Below are 22,783 nucleotides of genomic sequence, written 5' to 3'. Positions count from 1 at the left end.
CCTTTTAATTCCTCCTGAAACAAATAACCAACAAAAATACTGAGATTATTTGAAATACAACTAGTTTTTAAATTAACATTTAAAGAAAATAGTGCAGATTTAGAAAAATGAAATGGAAGCTACACAGACCATTTCCCAGGACTAAAGTGGAATTACAACTAAAAAAAGACAAATCACCAGAAAGAGCTGCCTACTGAAGAGAAGCTGGAAGAGGACCCATATAACCAGGGACAGAGAGAGGACACCAAATCGAGCCTGGTAGGAACTGTGGAGGCACATGGGGATGGGCTGGGAGGCCATGGAAGCAGTGGAGAGCTGTGTGCACTTCCTGCTGAAAAAGTGGGGGTTTTTAAAAGCACCAAATCAGCTATAGCCATTCACCTTGGGCTCTGGCAGAGGGAGGATGAACTGGACTGGAACTGTGTGGAGACAGTCCAGTGCTTCTGGCTCTTAAGAGAGCTGGAGGGGTGGAAGCCATGAGTTCTTTACTGAATCACTCCCTCATAGGACAGTAGCCATCTAACTCAAAGAGCCGCTTCCCAGAGCCCAGGGGAGAAGCAACTGCCCCTTCCACAGGAATTTAACACCACCAGGCCAGGCCAGAGAAAGGCAAATTGAGGGTCATTAACATCTCAATTTAAGGAGCAAGGAAGTGCCCCACCCACTGGAAATTCTCTTACAGCTGAGGGATTTTTTACATTCATCTGAGGGCTGTAAATCAAGGCTCATCAAGTACCTGAGATGGATAACGTCCAGGCAAAAAGCTAGAGAATAACTGAAACTTTCCTTGGCTTGCAAATCTACCCAGGAAAGTAAGACTTGACAGTGGTGTTTAACGTGGGTCCTCCATGCTCATCCAAACCCAGTAGACAGAGCCACAACCAGTGGAACACCAATACCCAGAGGGCAAATTTGGCAGGCTCCAAAACCCACAGAGTCAGCCAAAATGTCAAAACAAAGAAACAAATCCCAAATGAAAGAACAAGAAAATTCGACAGAAGATGAAATAAATAAAAGGGAATTGAGCAATATATCAGAGGGAGAGTTCAGAGTAATAATCATGAGGAAGCTTAACAACACGAGTAAAGATATAGAAGCATTGGAAGCCAACCAGCTGGAAATGAAGAATGACACAGCAGAAATAAAGAACACATTGGAAGAAAAAATCAGCAGAGTAGAGGAAACCAAGGACTAGATCAGTGAATTAGAAGACAGGATAGAAAATATCACCCAATCAGAGAACCAAAAAGAAAAAAAAAAACAAAAACAGGAAGACAGCCTAAGAGAACTGTGGGACAATATGAAACATAACAACAGCCACATTATAGGAGTTCCAGAAGAAGAAGAAAATGAGCAAGGGTTAGAGAATATATTTGAAGAAATAGTGATAGAAAACTTCTCTAGCTTGGTGAAGGGAAAAGGCATGTAAGTTCAAGAAGCACAGAGAACTCAAAGTAATAAGAACCCAAAGAGGCCCACACCAAGACACATAATAATTAAAATGCCAAAAATTAAAGACAAAGAGAGAATCCTAGAAGTAGCAAGAGATAAGCAACAGGTTACCTACAAAGAAACCCTCGTAAGGCTATCAGCTGACTTCTCAAAAGAAACACTACAGGCCAGAAGGAAATGGCATGAGGTAATCAAGGTCATGAAAAACAAGGATCTGAATCCAAGACTAGTCTATCCAGCAAGACTGTCATTCAAAATAGAAGGTCAAATAAAGGGCTTCTCAGATAAAAAAAAAAAAAAAAAAAAAAAAGACTAAGGAAATACATTAGCACCAAAGCAGCACTCTAAGAAATGTTAAAAGGACTGCTTTAATAATAAGAAGAAATATAGATCAATGGAACAGAACAGAGAATGCGGGAATTGACCCAAGACTATATACTCAATTAATATTTGACAAAGGTGGCAAGAGCACAGAGTAATATTAAAGACAGTCTCTTTAATAAATGGTGTTGGGAAAACTGGACAGCTATATACAAAATAAATGAGGCTAGACCACCAACTTACATCATACACAAGAATAAACTCAAAATGAATAAAAGATTTAAATGTGACACGTGAATCCATAAAAATCCTAGAAAAAAATGTAGGCAACAAAATTTCAGACATCACACACAGCAGAATTTTCACTGATACAATGACTAAGGATAAAGAAACAAAAGAAAAAAATTAATACATGGGACTACATTAAACTCAAAAGCTTCTGCACAGCAAAAGATACAAGCATCAAAATGGAAAGGAAACCCACTATGTGGGAGAGCATAATTGCCAAGGATATATCAGATAAGGGGTAAATTTCCAAAATATGCAGAGACTCCTACAACTCAACAAAAAGAAGACAAAGAACCCAGTGAGAAAATGGGCAAAGGAGCTAAATAGACATCTCTCCAAACAGGACATACAAATGGCCAAAAGACATATGAAAAAATGCTCAATGTCACTAATCATCAGTGAGATGCAAATTAAAACAACTATGAGGTATCACCTCACACCTGTCAGAATGGCCACCATCAACACATCATCAAAACAACAAGTGTTGGCGAGGGTGTGGAGAAAAGGGGACTCTAGTACACTGCTGGTGGGAATGCAGACTGGTGCAGCCACTATGGAAAACAATATGTAGTTTTCCCCCAAAATTAAAAATTGAATTACCCTTTGACCTAGTGATCCCACTTCTAGGAATATACCCTAAGAAGCCTGAAACACCAATCATAAAGGATATATGAACCCCCATGTTCATAGCAACACTATTTACAACTGCTAATATCTAGAAATAATCCAATTGTCCATCAATAGATGAGTTATGAAAGAAAGACCTCTGCCCTGGCCAGTTTGACTCAGCGGTTAGAGTGTCAGCCTGTGGACCAGAGAGTCCGGAGTTCGGTTTCTGCTAAGGGCACATACCTGGGTTGCAGTTTGTCCCCAGCCCAGGTTGGGGTTGTGTGGGTGGCAGCCAGTCAATGTGTCTCTCTCACATCGATGTTTCTCTCTCTCTTCCCCCCCTGTGTCCCTCCTGCTCTATCTGAAGATAAATGCAAAAATGTCCTCGGGTGAGGATAAAAAAAAAAAAGAAAGACCTCTTACCCTTTGAGATGACATGGAGGGCCCTGGAGAATAGTATCCTAAGTGAAACAGGCTAACCAGAGAAAGACAAATATCACATGATCTCACTTATTTGTGGAATATAATGAACAAAACAAGCTGATGAACAAAATAGACCCAGAGCCCTGGCCGGTTTGGCTCAGCGGTTAGAGCGTCGGCCTGCGGTCCGGAGAGACCCGGGTTCGGTTCCCGCTAAGGGCACGTACCTCGGTTGCAGTTTGTCCCCGGCCCTGGTCGGTTGTGCGGGTGGCAGCCACACGATGTGTTCCTTTCACATCGATGTTTTTCTCTCTCTCTCTGTTCCTCTCTCTCCCTCCCACTCTACCTGAACAAAAAATGGAAAAATGTCCTCGGGTGAGGATAAAAAAAACAAAAACAAAAAACAAAATAGACCCAGAGACATAGAAGTAGGGTACAGACTGAAGAATCTCAGAAGAGGGGGATGGGAGGGAGGGAAGAGATAAATCACAGAACTTATATGCATGTATGCATAACCAATGGACATAGACACCAATGCAAGGGAGGGATAGGAAGGAGGGTGTCAATGGGGGGTGGGGGAAACATCTGTAACAAAAATAAATTAATTTTAAAAAATCAATAAACAGAACAGAAATATACTCATAGATACAGAGAACAAGTTGATGGTTGCCAAAGAGGAGGGGGCTGGGGTATGGAAAATAGAAAAAATTAATAATAAATTCAGGAGGGTGTTTCTCTAGTTGCCTGTCGCTTTTACTGAGACTTTACAAACTACTTTGCCTGTTACACTTACAAACTCTTTCTTGAAGAGCCTGCATTCCATGCAGTAAAACATTTAAGGCAGAAAACAAAATAACTTTTTTTTTATCCTCACCGGAGGACATTTTTGCATTTATCTTCAGATAGAGTGGGAGGGAGAAAGGGAGAGAGAGAGAGAGAGAGAGAGAGAGAGAGAGAGAGAGAGAGAGAGAGAAACATTGATGTGAGAGAGAGAGAGAGACACATCGATGTGAGAGAGACACATGGACTGGTTGCCACCCACACAACCCCAACCAGGGCTGGGGACAAACTGCAACCGAGGTGCGTGCCCTTCGTGGGAACCGAACCTGGGACTCTCCGGTCCACAGGCAGATGCTCTAACCGCTGAGCAAAACCAGCCAGGACCAAAATAACATTTTTAATTGAGATAGTTTGAAACTGGATATTTACTATTTTGATAGCTGATATGTTTTAATATGATGAAACCTTGGGAAATTTATCACCTTCTATAGAGTTATGAAGCAGAAAATGTTCTCTTAGGTCTTTGAGGACCATCAGGAGTTACATGGACCCCTTGACATTGTAGGCAATGTGTTGGGTCCAGAGTTTTTTCTAAAAAAGAATGTATATATATCTTTCACCAGAGTTTCATAGCATCTTGACTCTTCCTCCTTTCCCCCAAAAGAGTGAAGACCCACTTATCTGGCTCCCATTCCCCTCATGGGGATTTAGGCACAGAGATATAACTTACCCACAGTTAGAGACAGAGATCTTCTTACTCTTAACTCAGAGCCCAGACCCTAATCTGCAAAATGAATTTTACTTATAAGGGCAGAATTGATCTTTGAAATGCTCTCAAGTGCCCAGACCAAAGACAAACCTCTACACTTGTTATTTTGCTGTTTTGCATGTCTCCTGCTCATTTAATTCATCAGGCTGCTTCAGGAGGGGAGTAGAATGATGTCCCCAAAAAGAACCCCCTTGTTGACAGACCTTTTATCTTGATTTCTTTCAGTTTCATCCTCACACTGAAGCACACAGGAGCTCAGCCAAAGTGCTGCTTTTTGTCTTGTTTTGTGTTTACCATGGTACCAGCTAGAATCCAGAATTACTCTGTGGAGGAAACATTGTCCTTCTCTGACCTGGTTACTGTAGAGTTGTCACTTATGTTTCTTCAGTGTTTTTTGAAACCCTCACCTCTTTGCAGTGCTATTACCCATCTCTTTCTGGACTAAGCCAGATATAAATATTACCATCATAATACATTAAGAGATTTGGGTTGAAGGACTAAAAATCTAAGCTAAGTTCTAATATTTATGTTAGTTCAAGATATATTTTGCCTATTTAGAAATTATTAATTGCTAAGAATCATCTTCAGATGCCTAAAAAAGTATAAATCCTTGCCCTGGCCAGGTGGCTCAGTTGGCTAGAGCATCATCCTGTACACCAAAAGGTTGCGGGTTCAGTTCCCAGTCAGGGCACATACCTAAGTTATGGATTCAAGCTGTGGTTGGGGCCCATATAGGAGGCAACCAATCTATGTTTTTCTTTCACATTGATGTTTCTTTCTCTCTCTCCCTTCCTCTTTCTCTAAAATCAATAAAATCATATCTTTGGATGATGATTTTTTAAAAATCTATAGCCCTGGCCCTGGCCCTGGCCAGTTTGCTCAGTGGTTAGAGCGTCGGCCCACGGACCAGAGAGTCCCAGGTTCGGTTCCCACTAAGCACACGTACCTCGATTGTGGTTCGTCCCCGGCCCTGGTTGGGGTCGTGTGTCTCTCTCACATCGATGTTTCTCTCTCTCTCCACCCCCCCCCCTCCCACTCTATCTGAAGATAAATGCAAAAATGTCCTCGGGTGAGGATAAAAAAAAATGTATATATAGCCCTGGCTGGCCTTGCACAATGGTTAGAGCATCTGCCCTTGCACAGAAGGGCTGCAGGTTCAATCCCTGGTCAAGGACACATACCTGGGTTGCAGGTTTGATCCCTGGCCCTGGTTGGGACACGTGCAGGAGACAAACAATGGATGTGTCTTTCTCACATTGATGTTTGTCTCTCTCTCTCTCTCTCTGTCTCTCTCTCTCTCTCTCTCTCTCTCTCTCTCTCTCTTTCTCTTTCTCTTTCTCTCCCTTCTCCCCATCCCTTCCACTCTCTCTAAAAATCAATGGAAAAAATATCCTTGGGCGAGGATTAACAAGCAAACAAAAAATCCTTGATTCGAAAACTAAAACATATCGTGCATTCCTCTTATATGTCTGACAGTGCTGGCCATTCATTAGGTTCTCTGTAAATATGTCACCATCAGTAGTATTGAACAGTCATCATGAGCAAGCCAGGGCTGATGAGAGCCAAGGACACCCATGTTTCAAATGCTCAGGCCTAATGGGAAAAGTGTAGGAAGTCCTGGTTTCACCACTGATTTTTTTCACCTTAAGCTAAAATATTCACCCCATACAGATCTACCATCTAGTCCCACCATCCCCATCGGCTCCAGGACACAATCTTTTTGCTTTGGCCAAAGCCAAGTCAGAGAAGCCATGACTGAAAGTGCAGTCCTGGGAAGCAGGGGCCGAAGAGTCTGTGCTAATGCCAGGACCTGCCCAGACAGGCCTGAGCTCAACTCCTGGTTCTCCTCCCCTTAGCGCCACAAGACTCTTCTCTGAGCGGGCTCCTGGGCTTGCTAAATGATCTAGCACGGTCTTGTCCACCATTCTGGGGTTCTGAGAGAGCACTGCCCCCCCTCAATGGTGAAAACACAGACTCAGAGCCTTGGATTCATTCCCAGGATCTCTGAATGCAAATGTTTTCAGCAAATTCAGCATTATAGTCGAACTTGTAAAATAATCTTATAGCACAAAGATAAAGTTAAATGACTCAAGTGCTCATTGGGTATGTTCACTTTTCCATAAACAGATATGGGAATATTGGCAGGAGGAAGGGACATATTTTATATTTTTGGTGATTTTTTAAATAAGTAAAAATAGCTTTATATTTAAAAGTAATTCCAAAACAACAGATCAGCCTTGTCTGAGGAATGGCAGGAAAATCCTTTAGCAAGAAAATTAAGTTTATTTTTTAAGCCTCCAAGGGTTTGAATTTAATTATAGATAGCAACAAAGAACAGAGAAAATATCCTTGAAAGTTTTTATTTTTTATTTATTTTATTATTTATTTATTTATTTTTGGTATGTGCCCCTAGCGGGAACTGAATCTGGAACTCTCTGGTCTACAGGCCGATGCTCCAGCCGCTGAGTCAAATTGGCCAGGGCTGTCCTTGAAAGTTTTTAAAAGGAAAACTAAAGTAAATTTCTCTAAAAGGATAATACGTTAGTTACATATTTTTTTAACTTTTTTTTTTTTTTTTATTGATTTTTAGAGAGGGAGGGAGAGAGAGAGAAACATCAATATTAGAGGAAAACATCAATTGGTTGCCTCCTGCACACTCCCCACTGGGGACCAAGCCCACAACCCTGGCATGTGTCCCTACTGGGAATCCAACCAGCAACCTTTCAGTGCATAGGATGATGCCAAACCGATTGAGTCACACCAGCCAGGACTAGTTATATTTCTTTTTAATGGGGAGAATAAAGAAAAGGAAAGATAAAACCTTTTTGTTGGTGTTCTTTGAGTCTACCCAGAAATTCTTTTATCTGAAACTATGGAAGTTTATTAAAATAAGTAATTTAAAAAGACAAATGTGATTTTGGTGATTGTATCAAGAGAACATACCTACTCTACACCTTGAGACAGTTGTGTGGCTCAGCAGACAGAGTCAGTAGTGTTAGGCTCTGACCACTTTTGCTATCTACAGATTGCTTCAAATGGGACTTTTCAAAGCAGAGTCAAAATTTATATAGTGATGTTGCCGAACTAAAGGGGTTTGTTCACCTGGGGGCATCAAAGCCCAATCAAATGTGAACAGGAGTTTGCAGCAAAGAAAGCAAAGGTTTATTTAAGGAAACAGCACCAAACCCAGAGTCGCAGGTGAGCTAATGCTGTAAGACCTGGCTCCCTGGTGACTTCTAGGGGATGGGTTAGATAGGGGGAAAATCATTAATCATAGTGACAAAGGGAGTTAGGATCATAGTTAGTGTCATTGTCTCTATTTATTGATCAGTACTAGGGTAGGGGGTAGTTGATTATTGCATCTGGTCCTGATGTCAGCCATGGCATCACTCTGGTTGGTGGGGTCCTTCTAATTTTCTGGGTGTAGAGCTGAAATATAGCTGAGGCCTAGATGTTATCTTTAGCTTGACTTAAATTGTGTCTCTGAGGTCAACATACCCAAGGCTTTGTTCCTAAGATTATTTGACACCGACCAGAACCTCATTGTCCAGAGGGCTTAATGATTTAAGGTGTGGACATGCAAGGGAGAAGGAGCCAGGTGAGTGAGTCAGGGTCCTCCTAGGCTGGACAAGGCCAGTTTGAATCAAAGGAAGGAAGGAGAAAAGGTCAGATTAAAGAAATGAAATTTTTGCACAGTTACAACAGGATTACAATTATTTTAATTTATTTTTTAAATTTTATTTTTGTTACAGATGTTTCTCCTTTTTTACCCCATTAACACTCTCCTCCCCATCCCCCCAGCCCCGTCCCAAGCTTTGTTGTCCATTTTCATTGGATATCTGTACATGCATATAAGTTCTGTGGTTTATCTCTTCCCTCCCTCTACAACCCCCTCTTCTAAGGGTAGTCAGTCTGTACCCTACTTCCATGTTTCTGGGTCTACCCTATTCCTCAGACTGTTATGTTCATTATATTTCACAAATAAGTGAGATCATATGGTATTTGTCCTTTTTTGCTGGCTTGTTTTACTTAGAATGATACTTTCCAGGTTCCTCCATGTCATCTCAAAGGATAAGAGATCTTTCTTTCTTACAGCTGCATAGTACTCCATTGTGTATATGTACCACAGCTTTTTTATCCATTCATCTACTGATGGACACTTGGGCTGTTGCCAGATCTTAGCTATTGTAAATAGTGCTTCTTTGAACATGGGGGTACATATATTTGTATCCTGCTACTTTGCCAAATTCATGTATTAAGTCTAGTAGATTTTTGATGGGGTCTTTAGGGTTTTCTATGTATAATATCATATCATCTGCAAATAATGACAGTTTCACTTCCTCCTTTCCAATTTGGATCCCTTTTATTTTTACTTCCTGTCTAATTGCTATGGCTAAGACTTTCAGTACTATGTTAAATAAGAGTGGCGAAAGTGGGCATCCTTGTCTTGTTCCTGTTCTTAAGGAAAATGCTTTTAGTTTCTGCCCATTGAGTATGATGTTGGCTGTAGGGCTTTCATATAAGGTCTTTATTATGTCAAGATATGATCCCTCTATTTCCACATTGCTGAGCGTTTTTATCAGAAATGGATGCTGGATTTTGTCGAATGCTTTTTCAGCATCTATTGATATGATCATGTGGTTTTTATTCTTCATTTTGTTTATGTGGTGTATCACATTTATTGATTTGTGAATATTGTACCACCTTGGCATCCCTGGGATGAATTCCACTGGGTCATGGTGAATAATTTTTTTGATGTATTGCTGGATTTGACTTGCTAGTATTTTGTTCAAGATTTTGGCATCTATGTTCATCAGGGATATTGGCCTGTAGTTTTCTTTGTAGTGTCTTATTCTGGTTTTGGAATTAGAATTATGCTGGCCTCATAAAACACATTTGGAAGTCTTCCTTCTTCTTGAATTTTTTGAAATAGTTTGAGGACAATGGGTATTAGTTCTTTTTTGAATGTTCGGTAAAACTCCCCCGTGAAGCCGTCGGGGCCTGGGCTTTTGTTTGCTGGGAGAGTTTAGATTACATCTTCAATTTTCTTAGTTGTTATTGGTCTGTTCAAGTTTTCTATCTGTTCCCGGTCCAGTTTTGTGTGTTTCTAGAAAATTGTCCATTTTGCTTAGATTGTCGAATTTGTTGCCATATAATTGTTCATAGTAGTTGTTAACAATCTTTTGTATTTCTGTGGTGTCGGTTGTTACTTCTCCTCTTTCATTTCTGATTTTGTGTATTTGGGTTCTCTCTCTTTGTTTCTTGGTGAGTCTAGCTAAGGGTCCATCAATCTTGTTTATCTTTTCGAAAAAACCAACTCTTTGTTTCATTGATCATTTTAATTATTTTTTGGTCTCCAAGTCATTTATTTCTGCTCTGATCTTTACTATTTCCTTCCTTCTACTTGCTCTGGGGTTTTCTTTTTGTTTGCTTTCTAGTGTGTTAAGTTGTGAGGTTAGACAGTCAATTAGAAATTTTTCTTGTTTCTTGAGGTAGGCCTGTAGTGCTATGAACTTCCCTCTCAGAACTGCTTTTGCTTCATCCCATAGATTTTGTGTTTTTGTGTGTTCATTTTCATTGATTTTCAGGAAGTATTTAATTTCTTCCTTGACCTCCTTGGTAACCCATTCATTATTTAATAACATGCTATTTAATGTGTTCAAATGTCTTTGCATGTTTTGGTTGCAATTGATTTCTAGTTTTATACCATTGTGATCTGAGAAGATGCTTGATATGATTTCAATCTTCTTGAACTTGTAGAGACTTAGTTGTGTCCTATCATGTGGTCTATCTTTGAGAATGTCCCATGTGCACTTGAGAAGAATGTGAATTTTGTAGTTTTGGGGTGTAATTCTCTGTAGATATCTATTAAAACCATTTGGTCTAGTGCTTCATTTAGAGTCTCCGTTTCCTTGCTAATTTTTTGTCTAGAGGATCTATCAGTGATGTCAGTGGGGTGTTGAAGTCCCCTGCTATGATTGTATTGCTGTCGATTTCTCCTTTGAAGTCCTCCAGAAGATTTTTAATATATGTTGGTGCTCTTATATTGGGTGCATATATGTTTGTAAAAATTATATCTTCCTGTTGGATAGATCCTTTCAATATTATGTAGTGGCCTTCTTTGTCTCTAGTTGTGGCCTTTATTTTGAAATCTATTTGATCAGATATGAGTATTGCTACCCCAGCTTTTTTTTCTTTTCTGTTTGCTTGGAAGATTTTTTTCCATCCCTTCACTTTCAACCTATGTGAGTCTTTTGTTGTGAGTCTCTTGTAAACAACATAGAGATGAGTCATGCTTTCTTATTCAATCAGCTGCTCTGTGTCTTTTTATTATGGCATTCAGTCTACTTACATTTAGGTAATTATTGATATGTACTTATTTCTTGCCATTTTTGTTTAGTGTAGTTATATTTTTCTTTCTATTTGTTCTACTAATTATAGCAGTCCTTTAAAAATTTCTTGCAGTGCTAGTTTGGTGTTACTATATTCCGTTAGCCTTTTTTTTTTTTGTCTGAAAAGCTGTTTATTTAACCTTCTATTTTGAATGATAGCCTTGCTGGATAGAGTAAGTCTTGGATTCAGATCGTTGTTTTTCATGCCACTCCCTTCTGGCTTGTACTGTTTCTGTTGAGAGGTCAGCTGAGAGCCTTATGGGATTTCCTTTGTAGGTAACCTGTTGCTTATCTCTTGCTGCCTTTAGGATTCTCTCTTTGTCTATAATTTTTGGCATTTTAATTACCATGTGTCTTGGTGTGGGCCTGTTTGGGTTCTTCTTACTTGGGGCTCTCTGCGCTTCTTGAACTTGAATGCCTTGTTCTTTTACCAACTTAAGAACGTTTTCTCTCATTATTTCTTCAAATATATTCTCTAACCCTTGTCCATTTTCTTCCTCTTCAGGGACTCCTATGATGCGAATGTTGTTATGTTTCCAGTTGTCCCACAGTTCTCTTAAGCTGTCTTTCTGTTTTTCAATTGTTTTTTCCTTTTGGTTTTCTGATTGGTTGATTTTTTCTACCCTGTCTTCTAATTCACTGATCTGGTCCTCAGCTTCCTCTACTCTGCTCTTTAGACCTTCCAATGTGTTCTTTACTTTTGCTATGTCATTCTTGATTTCTTCTTGGTGGATTTTAATTTCTAGTTGGTTGATTTTCAACATCTTTGTGTCCTTACTCATGCTGTTGAGTTTCCTCACGATTATGGCTCTGAATTCTAGCTCTGTTAACTTGCTTAACTGCTCCACATTTATCTCATCTTTGGTAGAGGTCTTGTGTTCTTTCGTTTGGCTTTTGTTCCTGTGTTTCACCATTCTGGCTATCACAGTGGGCTTTGGAGCCTGCCAAATTTTCCCTGTGAGTGTTGGTGTTCTGCTGTTTTTGGCTCCCTCTCCTGGGTTTGGATGAGCGAGGGAGGACCCACGTTAAACACCACTGTCAAGTCTTACTTTCCTGGTTAGAGTTGCTAGCCCAGGAATGGTACAGTTATCCTCTAGCTTTTTGCCTGGAGGCTATCAGTAGTGGTTACTTGAAGAGCCTTGGGTGCTCAGTTGAATGAAAAACTCCCTCAGGTGTTCAGTGTAAGGGGATTTCCCAAGGGTGGGCCAATGTTGGTGGTTAATTAGCCTCATTTGCATTTCAATGGCCCCCCAGGGTGTTGTTGAATCTCTGAGGGAGGGGCTACTGCCTCTCCCCAGAGCCCTGGGAAGGAGTAAGATGGCCACTGTCCTGCATGGCCGCAACTCAGCAAAGCTCTGAGTGCCCTCCAAATCCTGAGTGTCCCCACACAGTTCCAGTCAAGTCTGGCCTCCCTCTGCCGGAGCCCAAGGTGAGTGGCTGTGGCTATTTTAGCATCTGTCCCGGCTCTGCGCTGTGGAGCTGCTTGGGAGTTTAACCCAAGGGCACTGCTCACAATTAAGGCCGCTGCAGTTTCTGGGCTCCCAGCCCCGCTCCTGCACCTCCACAATCCTACCAGGATCGAGTCAGTGTCCCTGGTTATATGATCCTTGCAAGCTGCTTTACTGTTGCTTTTTCCCGTCGATTTATCTTTATTTTTGTTGTAATTCTAGTTTGGTCCTTGGAGAAGATCTGTGTAGCTTCCATTCACTCCACTGCCATTTTGGAATTTCAGATTACAATTTTTTTAAATGTTCAGATTTGTTTTATTCAAAGGTTCTCAAAATAAATAAAACAGAAAACTAACAGTCTGATCAAATGTACAGTTCAATTTCTTTTGATGTTTATCAAGAAGTTCTAGGAAAGCAGACCACAGAGTTATCTTAAACCAAACAAATAAGTTACTACTGGTAAGTTTGTGGCACTAGTAAAACAAAATAAAAAAAATAATTCTCTTGATCATATAGATATCCCTATGGAAATGATTTTTTTTCAATCTGTACAAAAGGTCTTCATAAAAAATTCAGTGGCTATCTACTATGTGATGTTTAACTGATTTTTTTTTAATGTACAGAGGTTGTGTTTTCTAAACCTTGCCCAGATGAGGATGACACTTAGTTTAGATATTTCTAACAGCAGATTTCTCCTCCTCTTACAAATTATTTTTAAACTAGTAATACATTTGATAATTTTCACTAGAAGAGTTATCTAAATTTCAGCTTTCTAAAAGGATTAGATACTGCCCTGGCCAGTTTTGCTCAGTGGTTAGAGCGTCGGCCTGTGGTCCAGGGAGACCCGGGTTTGGTTCCTGCTAAGGGCACATACCTCGGTTGTAGTTTGTCCCCGGCCCTGGTTGGTCGTGCGGGTGGCAGCCACTCGATGTGTCCCTTTCACGTCGATGTTTCTTTCTTTCTCTCTCTCTCTCTCTGTCTCTCTCTCTCTCTCTTTTCCTCTCTCTCCCACTCCATCTGAACAAAAAATGGAAAAATGTCCTTGGGTGAGGATGAAACAAAAAAAAAGGATTAGATACTTTGGTTTTTCATGCAAAAGATGTCATGTATGGCCTTGCAGACACCATCGTACTGGAACCTCTCGAGCCTAGCCATGGTGAACCCCATCGTGTACTTCGACATCACCATCGATGGTGAACCCCTGGGCCGCATCACTTTTGAGCTGTTTGTGGACAATGTTTCAAAGATGGCAGAAAACTTTCATGTTCTGAGCACTGGGGAGCGTCGGCCTGTGGTCCACGGAGACCCGGGTTTGGTTCCTGCTAAGGGCACATACCTCGGTTGTAGTTTGTCCCCGGCCCTGGTTGGGATTTAGTTTTAAAGGTTCCTCCTTTCACAGAATTATTTCAGAATTTATGTGCCAGGGTGGTGACTTCACATGTTATAATGGCCCAGGTGGCAAGTCCATCTATGGGGAGAAATTTGATGATGTGAGTTTCATCCTGAAGCACACAGGTCCTGGCAACTTGTCCATGGCAAATGTTGGCCCCAACACAGACAGTTCCCAGTTTTTCATCTGCACTGCCAAGACTGAGTGGTTGGATGGCAAGCACGTGGTCTTCGGCTGGGTAAAAGACGGCATGGATGTTGAGACAACCATGGAGAGCTTTGGGTCCAGGAATGGCAAGACCAGCAAAAAGGTCACCATTGCTGACTGTGGACAACTCTCATCAATTTGACTTGTGTTTTATCTTAACTACCAGACCATTCCTTCTGCAGCTCAGGAAAGCCATCTCTTCACCCCCATCTGCTTGGAATGTTCTATAATATTCATGCTCTTGAATTCACATTCATTGAGTTCCATATTTTCTTTACTCTTTCCAAGTCTAGCTGGATTGCAGAGTTAAGTTTATGAATATGAAACAAAAACTAAATAATTGTCAAAAAAAAGATGTCATATATGCATTCAACATGAATTACAAAGCAATATTAAAAGGGAAATACACATAGCAGAAAATATGAAAGTAGGTAAGAGCCAATAAGCATAAATTGTATATCTTTCACTATCTGGTACAGTATTATCAGTACTCAAGAAACATTTACTGTTAAAAAATAAAGCATGTCAATGGGCCCAGAGTAATTCTACTATACTATATCAAATGATGACTAAAAATGCCTTATCTTACTCTTTTATTTTGTAGGTATTATTACTTGGCATTCAGAGCCCATCAAATACCTGTTGCTAGCAAAGAGAGCTGTGTTGCTATCTTGGAAAAGTCCAGATTAGATCACTGGGTGCTGGGAAAAACAAAGGTAGTTCTTTCTTTATTGTTCAAACTGTTATCAATGATGCTCTATTACATACCCTTGTCTCTTGTCAGTGCTATGAATGGCTCTGTAAGTTGTGTAGCTCAGCAGATGAGACCCCAACCTGACAATGATCTTGGCTTGTCTTGGGTCAGGAGTCCTAGGACCTCAAGGACCAGAGGAGGCAGGTGTGCACCTGTTCTGCATATAGTTTGAGAGCCATTTAGCATTTCTAGAATGAGATCTTTAATTTATTTTAAAATGTCCTTTTTTCCAATGCTCTTGTTTCAGCACCACATGCAAATACATAAATCATATTAATGACTATAATGAGTTATTTTATAGTTTTGTCGATTTTTCATTAGACTCTTGTTGTGTTATTTTTGCATGTCCTGATTAGTAGTCTCATCATGTGTAGCTTTTCATTTGGGAGAACATCACATCCCTGTAGGATTCCAGGTTTTATGGTCCACTCTGAGTTGCCCTACAAAGCCAGCCTTAGCCTGCACATTGATGACAACACTCAGTCCTCAGCAGAGATTAGATCACTGTGGTCAGCCAGGTCCCTCTCCCTGTGAAATTCTGTTGGCTTATTGGTAAGATCTGTTGTTAAGCTCCTCCATTAGAGGCTGTGGGGAAAGAGACTAGAGATCAAGCTGAGAAAATGGAATTCATGGCAGAAACGAGGCAGGGTTGGAGAATACTTGCGGTCTCCGAAAGCCCTATTAACTTCATTGTATGTTTGTATCCATAATCACAGATTGGCTTAATCTTAGAAGTGGAATTGTATTGGCTTCCAAGAAGTCCATAATATTAGCATCAATCAAGTCACTATAAACTTTATTTAAATAATGGTTTTTATATTTATATTAAGAGTGTGCTGGAATAGAGTGAATATCTGGGGGACTATATCTAATGCTAAAACTCGTGTCTCATTTCAGGTCTTTCTCAAATATTACCATGTCGAGCAGTTAAACTTGCTGCTGCGCGAAGTCCTAGGCAGAGTGATTGTGCTGCAGGCATGTGCCAAGGGGTGGCTTGGAGCCAGGAGATACAAAAGAGTCAGAGAGAAGAGAGAGAAGGGGGCCACCGCCATCCAGTCCGGTAAGCGGTCCTGAACCTCGGCATTTCATAAGTACTGGATCTCAGAGGTTTGTTCTATTCTTCTTTCCCTTCTTTCTTCCCTCCTTCCTTCTTTCCTTGCTTTAGCAAACATTTATTGAGTGCATACTACGGGCCAGGTCCCAGGCTAGGTGCTGGGGATCGAGCAGTAACAAGACCTCCATGGTCCCTGACCTCCAGATCACCAAACAAGTCATCACGGCACACTGTGACAGAGGCAGCATGAAGTGAATGGGTGTAAAAGCCAAACCACACAGACATGTGTCCCAGCTCCCAGATGATGGACATAATTTACACTTCAGGTCCATTACCAGGTTTTCAGCATTAGAATTCCTCACGCCACCTCCAGAGGGCTTTTCTAGCCCCGATGGAGCTTGGACACCCAGGGAGCACATCACCAGGCTCCGTCATATGCCCAGCCCAGTCAGTGCCTCTTAGCATCCATGTGTGTCATTTATGCTACAAACAGCACTTGGCTCCTGTGCTCTTGACGAGTGGTTGTGAAAGCCCAGCCCACCTTGAATGTGGATGATCTCCTTAGTGCGCTCTCAGCGTTCACTCTGGACGCTACGACCTCACGCAACAGCAAGCAGAGCTGGGGCGCTCTGGGAGGAGCAAAAGGAGCAGCCGTGCTCCTGGTGGGCGGCTTAATGCCCCAGTTCTCTGACTAAAGGACTCAACAGAGCGGTGGCCATTCCCTCCTGTCTCTTCTTCTCTTCACGCACTTCCCTTCGCTTCACACCAAATGCAAGTGCGGTGCTGTTAACTATTCCCCTTGACGCTCCTCTGTTTCTCTTTCCTTCAACTTTCAGGTTTATACCTTCTTTCCAGTGAAAACTGTGGAACAGACCAGGCTGTTCTAGTTCTTCCCCACCCCTAAGCCTGAAGACAGAGCTTCCTCCATGGAATGGGAGGACAGGGAACTCCTCAGCTGGGGTAGAGGTCCCTAGTCATTCACACGTGGGTGCGGAGAGTTCTGGAAACTCACCGCCTACATGACAATAACCCCTCCTCAGAAGCATCTGAGAGCCAAGCTGAGAGTACAGAGAGGCCCTCTTCCCCATCACTGCTCACGTATCTCTGCTTATTTTGTTCAGTGAGAAAGCAGAAGGGAGGAGGAGAGGGGTAATAGATTGGAGGGAAAACAGCTTATATCAATTCGCTGGCACGTCCTTAAATTAATGTCATTCCTAGCACATGGTTTTATATTTTTAGCCTGGAGAGGATATGATGCTCGGAGGAAATTTAAGAAAATAAGCAACAGAAGGAGTGAGTCTGCTGTTCATATTCAAGCAGGTAATTAAAACATCATTTTCATAGCATCCACTTAGAAATATTCAGTGATTAAGTTCATATGAGTTTAGAAAAGCTGAAAGGTTAATGATTCAGGAGCACTGGAATAGGAATCAAGAAATCTAGTGTGTGTGGGGGGGGGTGTGTGTGCTGTTTCTGACACACCCCATGTGTGACGATGAGGAGGATAACCCTTAGTGAGCATTTGCTGTGTGCCACACTTGGCTAAGGACGCTCTCAGTAGATACTCTTATATTCCCAGTTTTATAGCGGAGGCAGCCAAGCCACCGAGAAGTGAAGGAACTTGTCCCCGATCACACAGCCAGTCAGTGGCAGAGCCAGCACTGGGACACAGGCAGCTTGAATCGAGGTAACTTCGCAAACCTGCCAACTGAGCAATGCCCCACCCTCTTGGAGTCACATGGCTCTCATCTGTGAAATGAGAGCACCCACGAAAAAGGTCTGGGGGTGCCTTCCAACCTTGGCATTCTCTGACTATGTGCTAGACCCCTGTGTTAGCATCACAAAGATAGGAATAGCTCAGGAACCCAGCAAACCGACTTCCCCTCTCCCAGGCAGCATGTGGCTATAGGGGTCCTCTGCACCCCATCATGTGAGGACGAGGTGGTTTCTGTGGCTCAGCTCGGCCTTGGCTGCCTGAGCACCGTGAGCTCTAGTTCCTGGCTCGCCAGTCCCCCCCTTGGCTCCCAGGTCACTCTGTTCTTTTGCAAGTGGGAATATCCACAGTAGCTACCAGGCCGGGCTCCCTCTGTCATTTGAAGCTACACATGCCTACTCGAGGAGCTGGAAAAAACAGGCCTCACCATGCCAGGAGCTCCCAGAGCTGAAGACAGGGGAGACAGAATGAGAACTTGGCCTGTCCAGTGGACTCAGCAGCAGGGAGAGGGGTCAGGTTTCAGACGGTGCCACTATTGAAGCAGGCCTTTAAATCAAATAGTGTACAACTTTTCAGAGCCTGGCTCCAGGGAGACCCCTCCGAACTCTCTTAGGCTACCTGACTGTCTTCATTCAAAGCCAAAATATTTGGGAGGAATGGGTGTCATTTAAATGCAAATGTTAACTTTTAACACCATCCCCTAGGAATTCTAAGCTCTGCAACTTCAAAGAGGCAGAAGGAAGGATGCAATTCTAGTTGTAGTTTAAGAAAGACAACTCAAAGTGCATTTGTTCCCTACTTGCCCACCTCCCACCACACACACACACACACACACACACACACACACACACACACACACACTTGGTCCCCCTTAAGAGAAGATACTGGGCTGATTTCTGATCTTGCAGTTTGGCCTAAAGCCCAACATATGTTTTAAAATATAAACTTTGAGCTTATATATTGTTGGTCCACTGAATTCAGTATGTAGGATCATAAATCAGATGATATTCCCTGCAAATCATGTTTGGAGGGCTCCCTGGGTTGGTGGCAGAACGGTACCAGGGGTTAGACCAGTGGAGTCCGACTGGACCTTGGTTGAGCAACCGCAGTACTTGAGTTCTGGCTAAGAAAGAATACAGAGCCAAGACTCAAATTGCAAGTGAAAGTTTATTTAGAAAGTCACAGAGGTAGAAGTGAGCTGTAGAACAAATGCACTCAGGAAACAAGTTCCAGAGGCAAAAGAACCTTGGAGAGTAGGAGAAAGAGAGAGGCAAGGGAAACCTCCTGGGGGAAGGGGTGAGGAAATGTGTGGGCACGCTCAGGGGAGGGTCCCAATAGAATATTCATCAGCTTTCCAGGTGTGTCACATCTCTCTCCATCCCACCACGGAAGAAGCCCAACGGTGTCCTCACCAGGGCCACGGCGAAGGCCAATGCCCAGGACTGCTTCATAGTCCTTGGGAGCCAGTACTGTCTGTCATGGGTCCCAGGTGGCCACTAAATCCACGTGGTCAAGTGTTCCTCGGTGGGGAAAAACACAAGTGAATGGGGAAAGTGTGGGTCCCACGCTAGAGAGAGAGCTTTGTTCTCCTGGGATTTTAACCAGGAGCTTTTTCAAACTAGCCAATTACCTTCCCAAGTCTTCACAGGCTTTTGATGGGTCCAATGATCTCTTTCCCAGGTTAGACCGACAGGCCTCTAAGGTCAGGTACCTCCCCCTCCCCCTGTGCCATTTTGACTTTACTGTGCATGTCCTTATCTCCTCCTGCTCCCCTCACCCCACACACAATCAGATGCGGTGGGGGGGATGGGGGTTGCTAATCCCCGTGGAGGGACAGTGCAGTGCTTCCCTGGGATGTGAAGCCGCAGCTTCCTAGTGAAACAGACAGGCTCTGTGCCCCATACTCTTTGCTTCCTTTTCCTTATTAATATCTAGCTAGCTACAGTAACACTTTCAGGGTTGTGGTCTCTACTGATTGGTCAGCCACAGGGCAGGGAGTCAGTAGTTAATGCAGCTGGTCCTGATGTCGGCCATGGTGTCACTTGTCTGGTTTTGCTGCTCTTCTAGGCCTGGAGCTGAAACACAACTGACGCCTAGATGTTCTCCCTAGGGGGTAATTTGTAGCAAGGGCCCACACAAGAGTCTCATGAGGCTGCTCTTCAGCCCCTTGTTCCTCCTCCAAGGAGGTCTGCTGCATGACTAGCAACATGCCAGGGGAGGAAAGGTCACCCTGGGGGACGAGGTCCTTGTTTTCCCAGTTTTGCCCATTGCTAGGCATCCAGGGCTTACCACCCTTCTGTACTTGGCCCATTGTCCTTACTCTGCTCATATCTGCCTAACTGCCTAGTACACCTGTGCATTCTGTTATTGCCAAGTGAACACTGCATAAAAAGTCAGGTCTTTATCATCATGATATCGGCACAGTCATGATTACATTATTTCACTGTGATACCATTATAATAATCTTGCTATTACTTAACAGGAAAGAAGTAAAGGGAAGACCAGATACAATATATAGCTTCACCAGGAAATTGAAAGTTAACACTCCTAGGTCTATTCCCACAAATGGGGACCGGGACTGGACAAAGGCAGTTTAGATGCATGCCCAGTAAGATCTGAGTGATGTGGGAAGGTGCTTACCTCTCAGTCACACCTGGGAACAAATCAGTGGCCAGAATAGGTGTGGCCACTGCACAAGTACGAAATCTGAATATTTGAACTTCTGAACAAAGGAAGTTCTCCCTCTTGTCTCTTGCCCTCTTGCTCTCTTGGGACTCCAGTTGCAGGGAGAGCATTCCCTTGTGTTCAACCACGAGGCTCACACCATGTGGGACCCCCTACCCCCCGCCAGTGGACTGATGGACTGTGACTAGTCTGATGCTACATTGGACTCCACCATGGAACAAAAACTCTGAACACTGGCCCTGCTTCTAACTTGGCGGGACCTACAGCTGCCCCCTTTCCAAGACTGGGTTAAGGGAACTGGGACTTTACAACACAGGAGTATAACTCCACGCAAATAAAGCTTTTACCACATCTCATTCTCCCGTGGGGGCCTCTGAAAATGCTTATTCCAGTGGCACCCCAGGAACTTCACTCCCACAAGTGGGGAGAAATTGGACTCACTCATTTCACCTTTAGGAGAGGTCCATAGAAGAATTTTGTTTTGTGGAACCAGAAAGAACACTTTCTTTGAGGGCCTTCCTTCCTTTGCTCTTCTTCTTCTTTGCTTTTTTTTTTTTAGCTTTGCAAACATCTCCCTTCCTTAACCTAATAGCCAGTGTTTCCACTTATCAAGTGGCTTCGGGAATTTCCATGAATGTGGTCTGCCGGGGCCTGGCAGGCATGAAGCTTGGAATGGCACTAATGCCACCTCTTCCTCTTGGAGGAGTGCGTCAGGCAGAGCGAGAGCAGGCCTTTCCGCCACCACCGTGACTAGGGACTGAGGTGCTGGTTTTGTGTTAGCAGGAAAGACCCATGGACAGATGGACAGGGTAACAACATTTGCCATTTTGTGGGCGGTTTACTTTTACTTGAGAAAGTTTTCCTTATCTTCAGATTTGAAATATGGTTGTGTTTATCTAAAAAGAGAAGCAATGATTCCAACTGCTCTGCTTTGGAGCGTGTTCTTTCCAAACATAATCCTCTCATTAAAAGCTCCTCTTCCTGCAACTTGGACATTTCGGAGTAGAACAAGCCCCTGGTACGGGGGTTCTCTTACGTTTGAAGCCTGCAGGACGTGGCTTGGGGATGTTATCCTAGCACAACTTTTCTGGATGTTTTCTAAGGTTATTCGCTGATTTATTATTTTTTTTCAACAAATCATTTTATTTGAAATTTAGATTCTGTGGAATGCGTTTGTTTGTATTTCAAGTTCTGGCCCATAGTCTTTTTTAATGGTGTTGCTAAGATATGTTATATACTTTAAAAAGCAGCCCTTGAAATTTAGGAAGCATTTGGCCTACATGTTACTACAGAGCATATTGAAATTTGTTTTCCTTTCATCTCCTTCCCAATAAATGCAGCCGCCTGGCTTATCCCTTTAGCTTCCTCAGAACTTCCTTTCAGAATTCCCGATCTATTACGGCACATTCACATACCAGAAACAAGATGCCTTTTCATGCTGTCAACCTTTTTCATCTGAAATGTAAATTAATTCTTGCTGGTATGCCTTGACAGAGATCAAAGTCGGGGTATTAACCTTCCTGGGCTTTCTCGGGGAGCCGTCCCAGGACCAGGCTGCCACTGTTTCCCTGTTACGGGGCCTCCTCCAGGCAGCCCTTGCTCTAGGAGCTGCGTGTCAAAGACTCTGAGTCCTTTTGTACATGGCCTTGTAATCACTTTAAATTAGGTGAGAAGTGATCTGCCTAGCTAGTGTGTGTGTGTGTGTGTGTGTGTGTGTGTGTGTAAGAGAGAGAGAGACAGAGACAGAGAGACCGAGACAGACCGAGAGGCCAACACTCACTGCTGCTGCTGCTTGTACTCATTGTGGGCCCCTCACTCAGATTCCCAGAGCTGAAGTTGTTCGACAGCCAGTGATTCTGTATAGAGGGAGGGACAGGGCTGCAGCTTGGAAGCCTCTCCCTGTGCTCAGTGGGTCCTTCCTTGCCTGTCAGTCTTTGAGGTAGGCCGCATTTGCATTTTCAAAATAAACAGATGCCTTTCAAAGCCGGTGGTCTAGAAATCTCTGCGGGCTCAAGCAGCTCATCAGCCAGTGAGCGAATGCTGGAGGAGAAAACCTGTGGAAAAATACCCTAGGTACATGCACATACATTTCCTCCGTGTAACATTACACCTGCAGTAGAGGCCCTTTATGAGTGGTGGGGGTCTCGGGGAGGGAGACCTGAGGATCCCATGCGAAACAGTTTATCAGTCTCCTGGGCTGGTGGGGGTGGGCAGCAGGGGCAACTTCGGATGCCATTTTGGTGAGAAGTGGTACGGTATGTTTTTATTATTGGTGATGATAGGCTCTTGCCATAGGAAAACATTTTCCTTTAAACACCAAAGAATTAAAAATATACACTTTTAAATCACAAAACTAACACTACATATTAGTGTTCAGATAGATGGAGTATTCTAAGGAAAAACTAACAGTTATATATTATTCTATTACAAATCTACTTTTTAAATGAACTCAAGTTTCAGAAAGTGGATATAAATAGATTTATGCAATTAAAAATGCATA

General features: G+C 42.8%; 2 protein-coding genes across 2 annotated transcripts in view; both read left to right on the top strand.

The window, feature by feature from the left end:
- MYO3B (myosin IIIB) overlaps positions 1-22,783 on the top strand; it is a 425,394-nt gene that overhangs the window by 266,612 nt on the left and 135,999 nt on the right. The window contains exons 26-28 of the mRNA XM_036253347.1: positions 14,681-14,792; positions 15,728-15,890; positions 17,124-17,204. Of these exons, the coding sequence (XP_036109240.1) occupies positions 14,681-14,792; positions 15,728-15,890; positions 17,124-17,204 (356 nt within the window). The remainder of the gene's footprint in view (positions 1-14,680; positions 14,793-15,727; positions 15,891-17,123; positions 17,205-22,783) is intronic.
- On the top strand, positions 6,419-14,218 carry LOC118625526 (peptidyl-prolyl cis-trans isomerase A-like). The gene is made up of 3 exons (XM_036254564.1): positions 6,419-6,441; positions 13,626-13,763; positions 13,846-14,218. The coding sequence occupies exons 2-3, from the start codon at positions 13,633-13,635 to the stop codon at positions 14,216-14,218; spliced, it is 504 nt and encodes a 167-aa protein (XP_036110457.1). The 5' UTR covers positions 6,419-6,441; positions 13,626-13,632.

This window comes from Molossus molossus, unplaced genomic scaffold (assembly GCF_014108415.1).
Source record: "Molossus molossus isolate mMolMol1 unplaced genomic scaffold, mMolMol1.p scaffold_m16_p_11, whole genome shotgun sequence".
NCBI classification, from domain to species: domain Eukaryota; kingdom Metazoa; phylum Chordata; class Mammalia; order Chiroptera; family Molossidae; genus Molossus; species Molossus molossus.
Note: the sequence above shows the minus strand (reverse complement) of the source record. Positions and strands in the feature narration are given on the sequence as shown.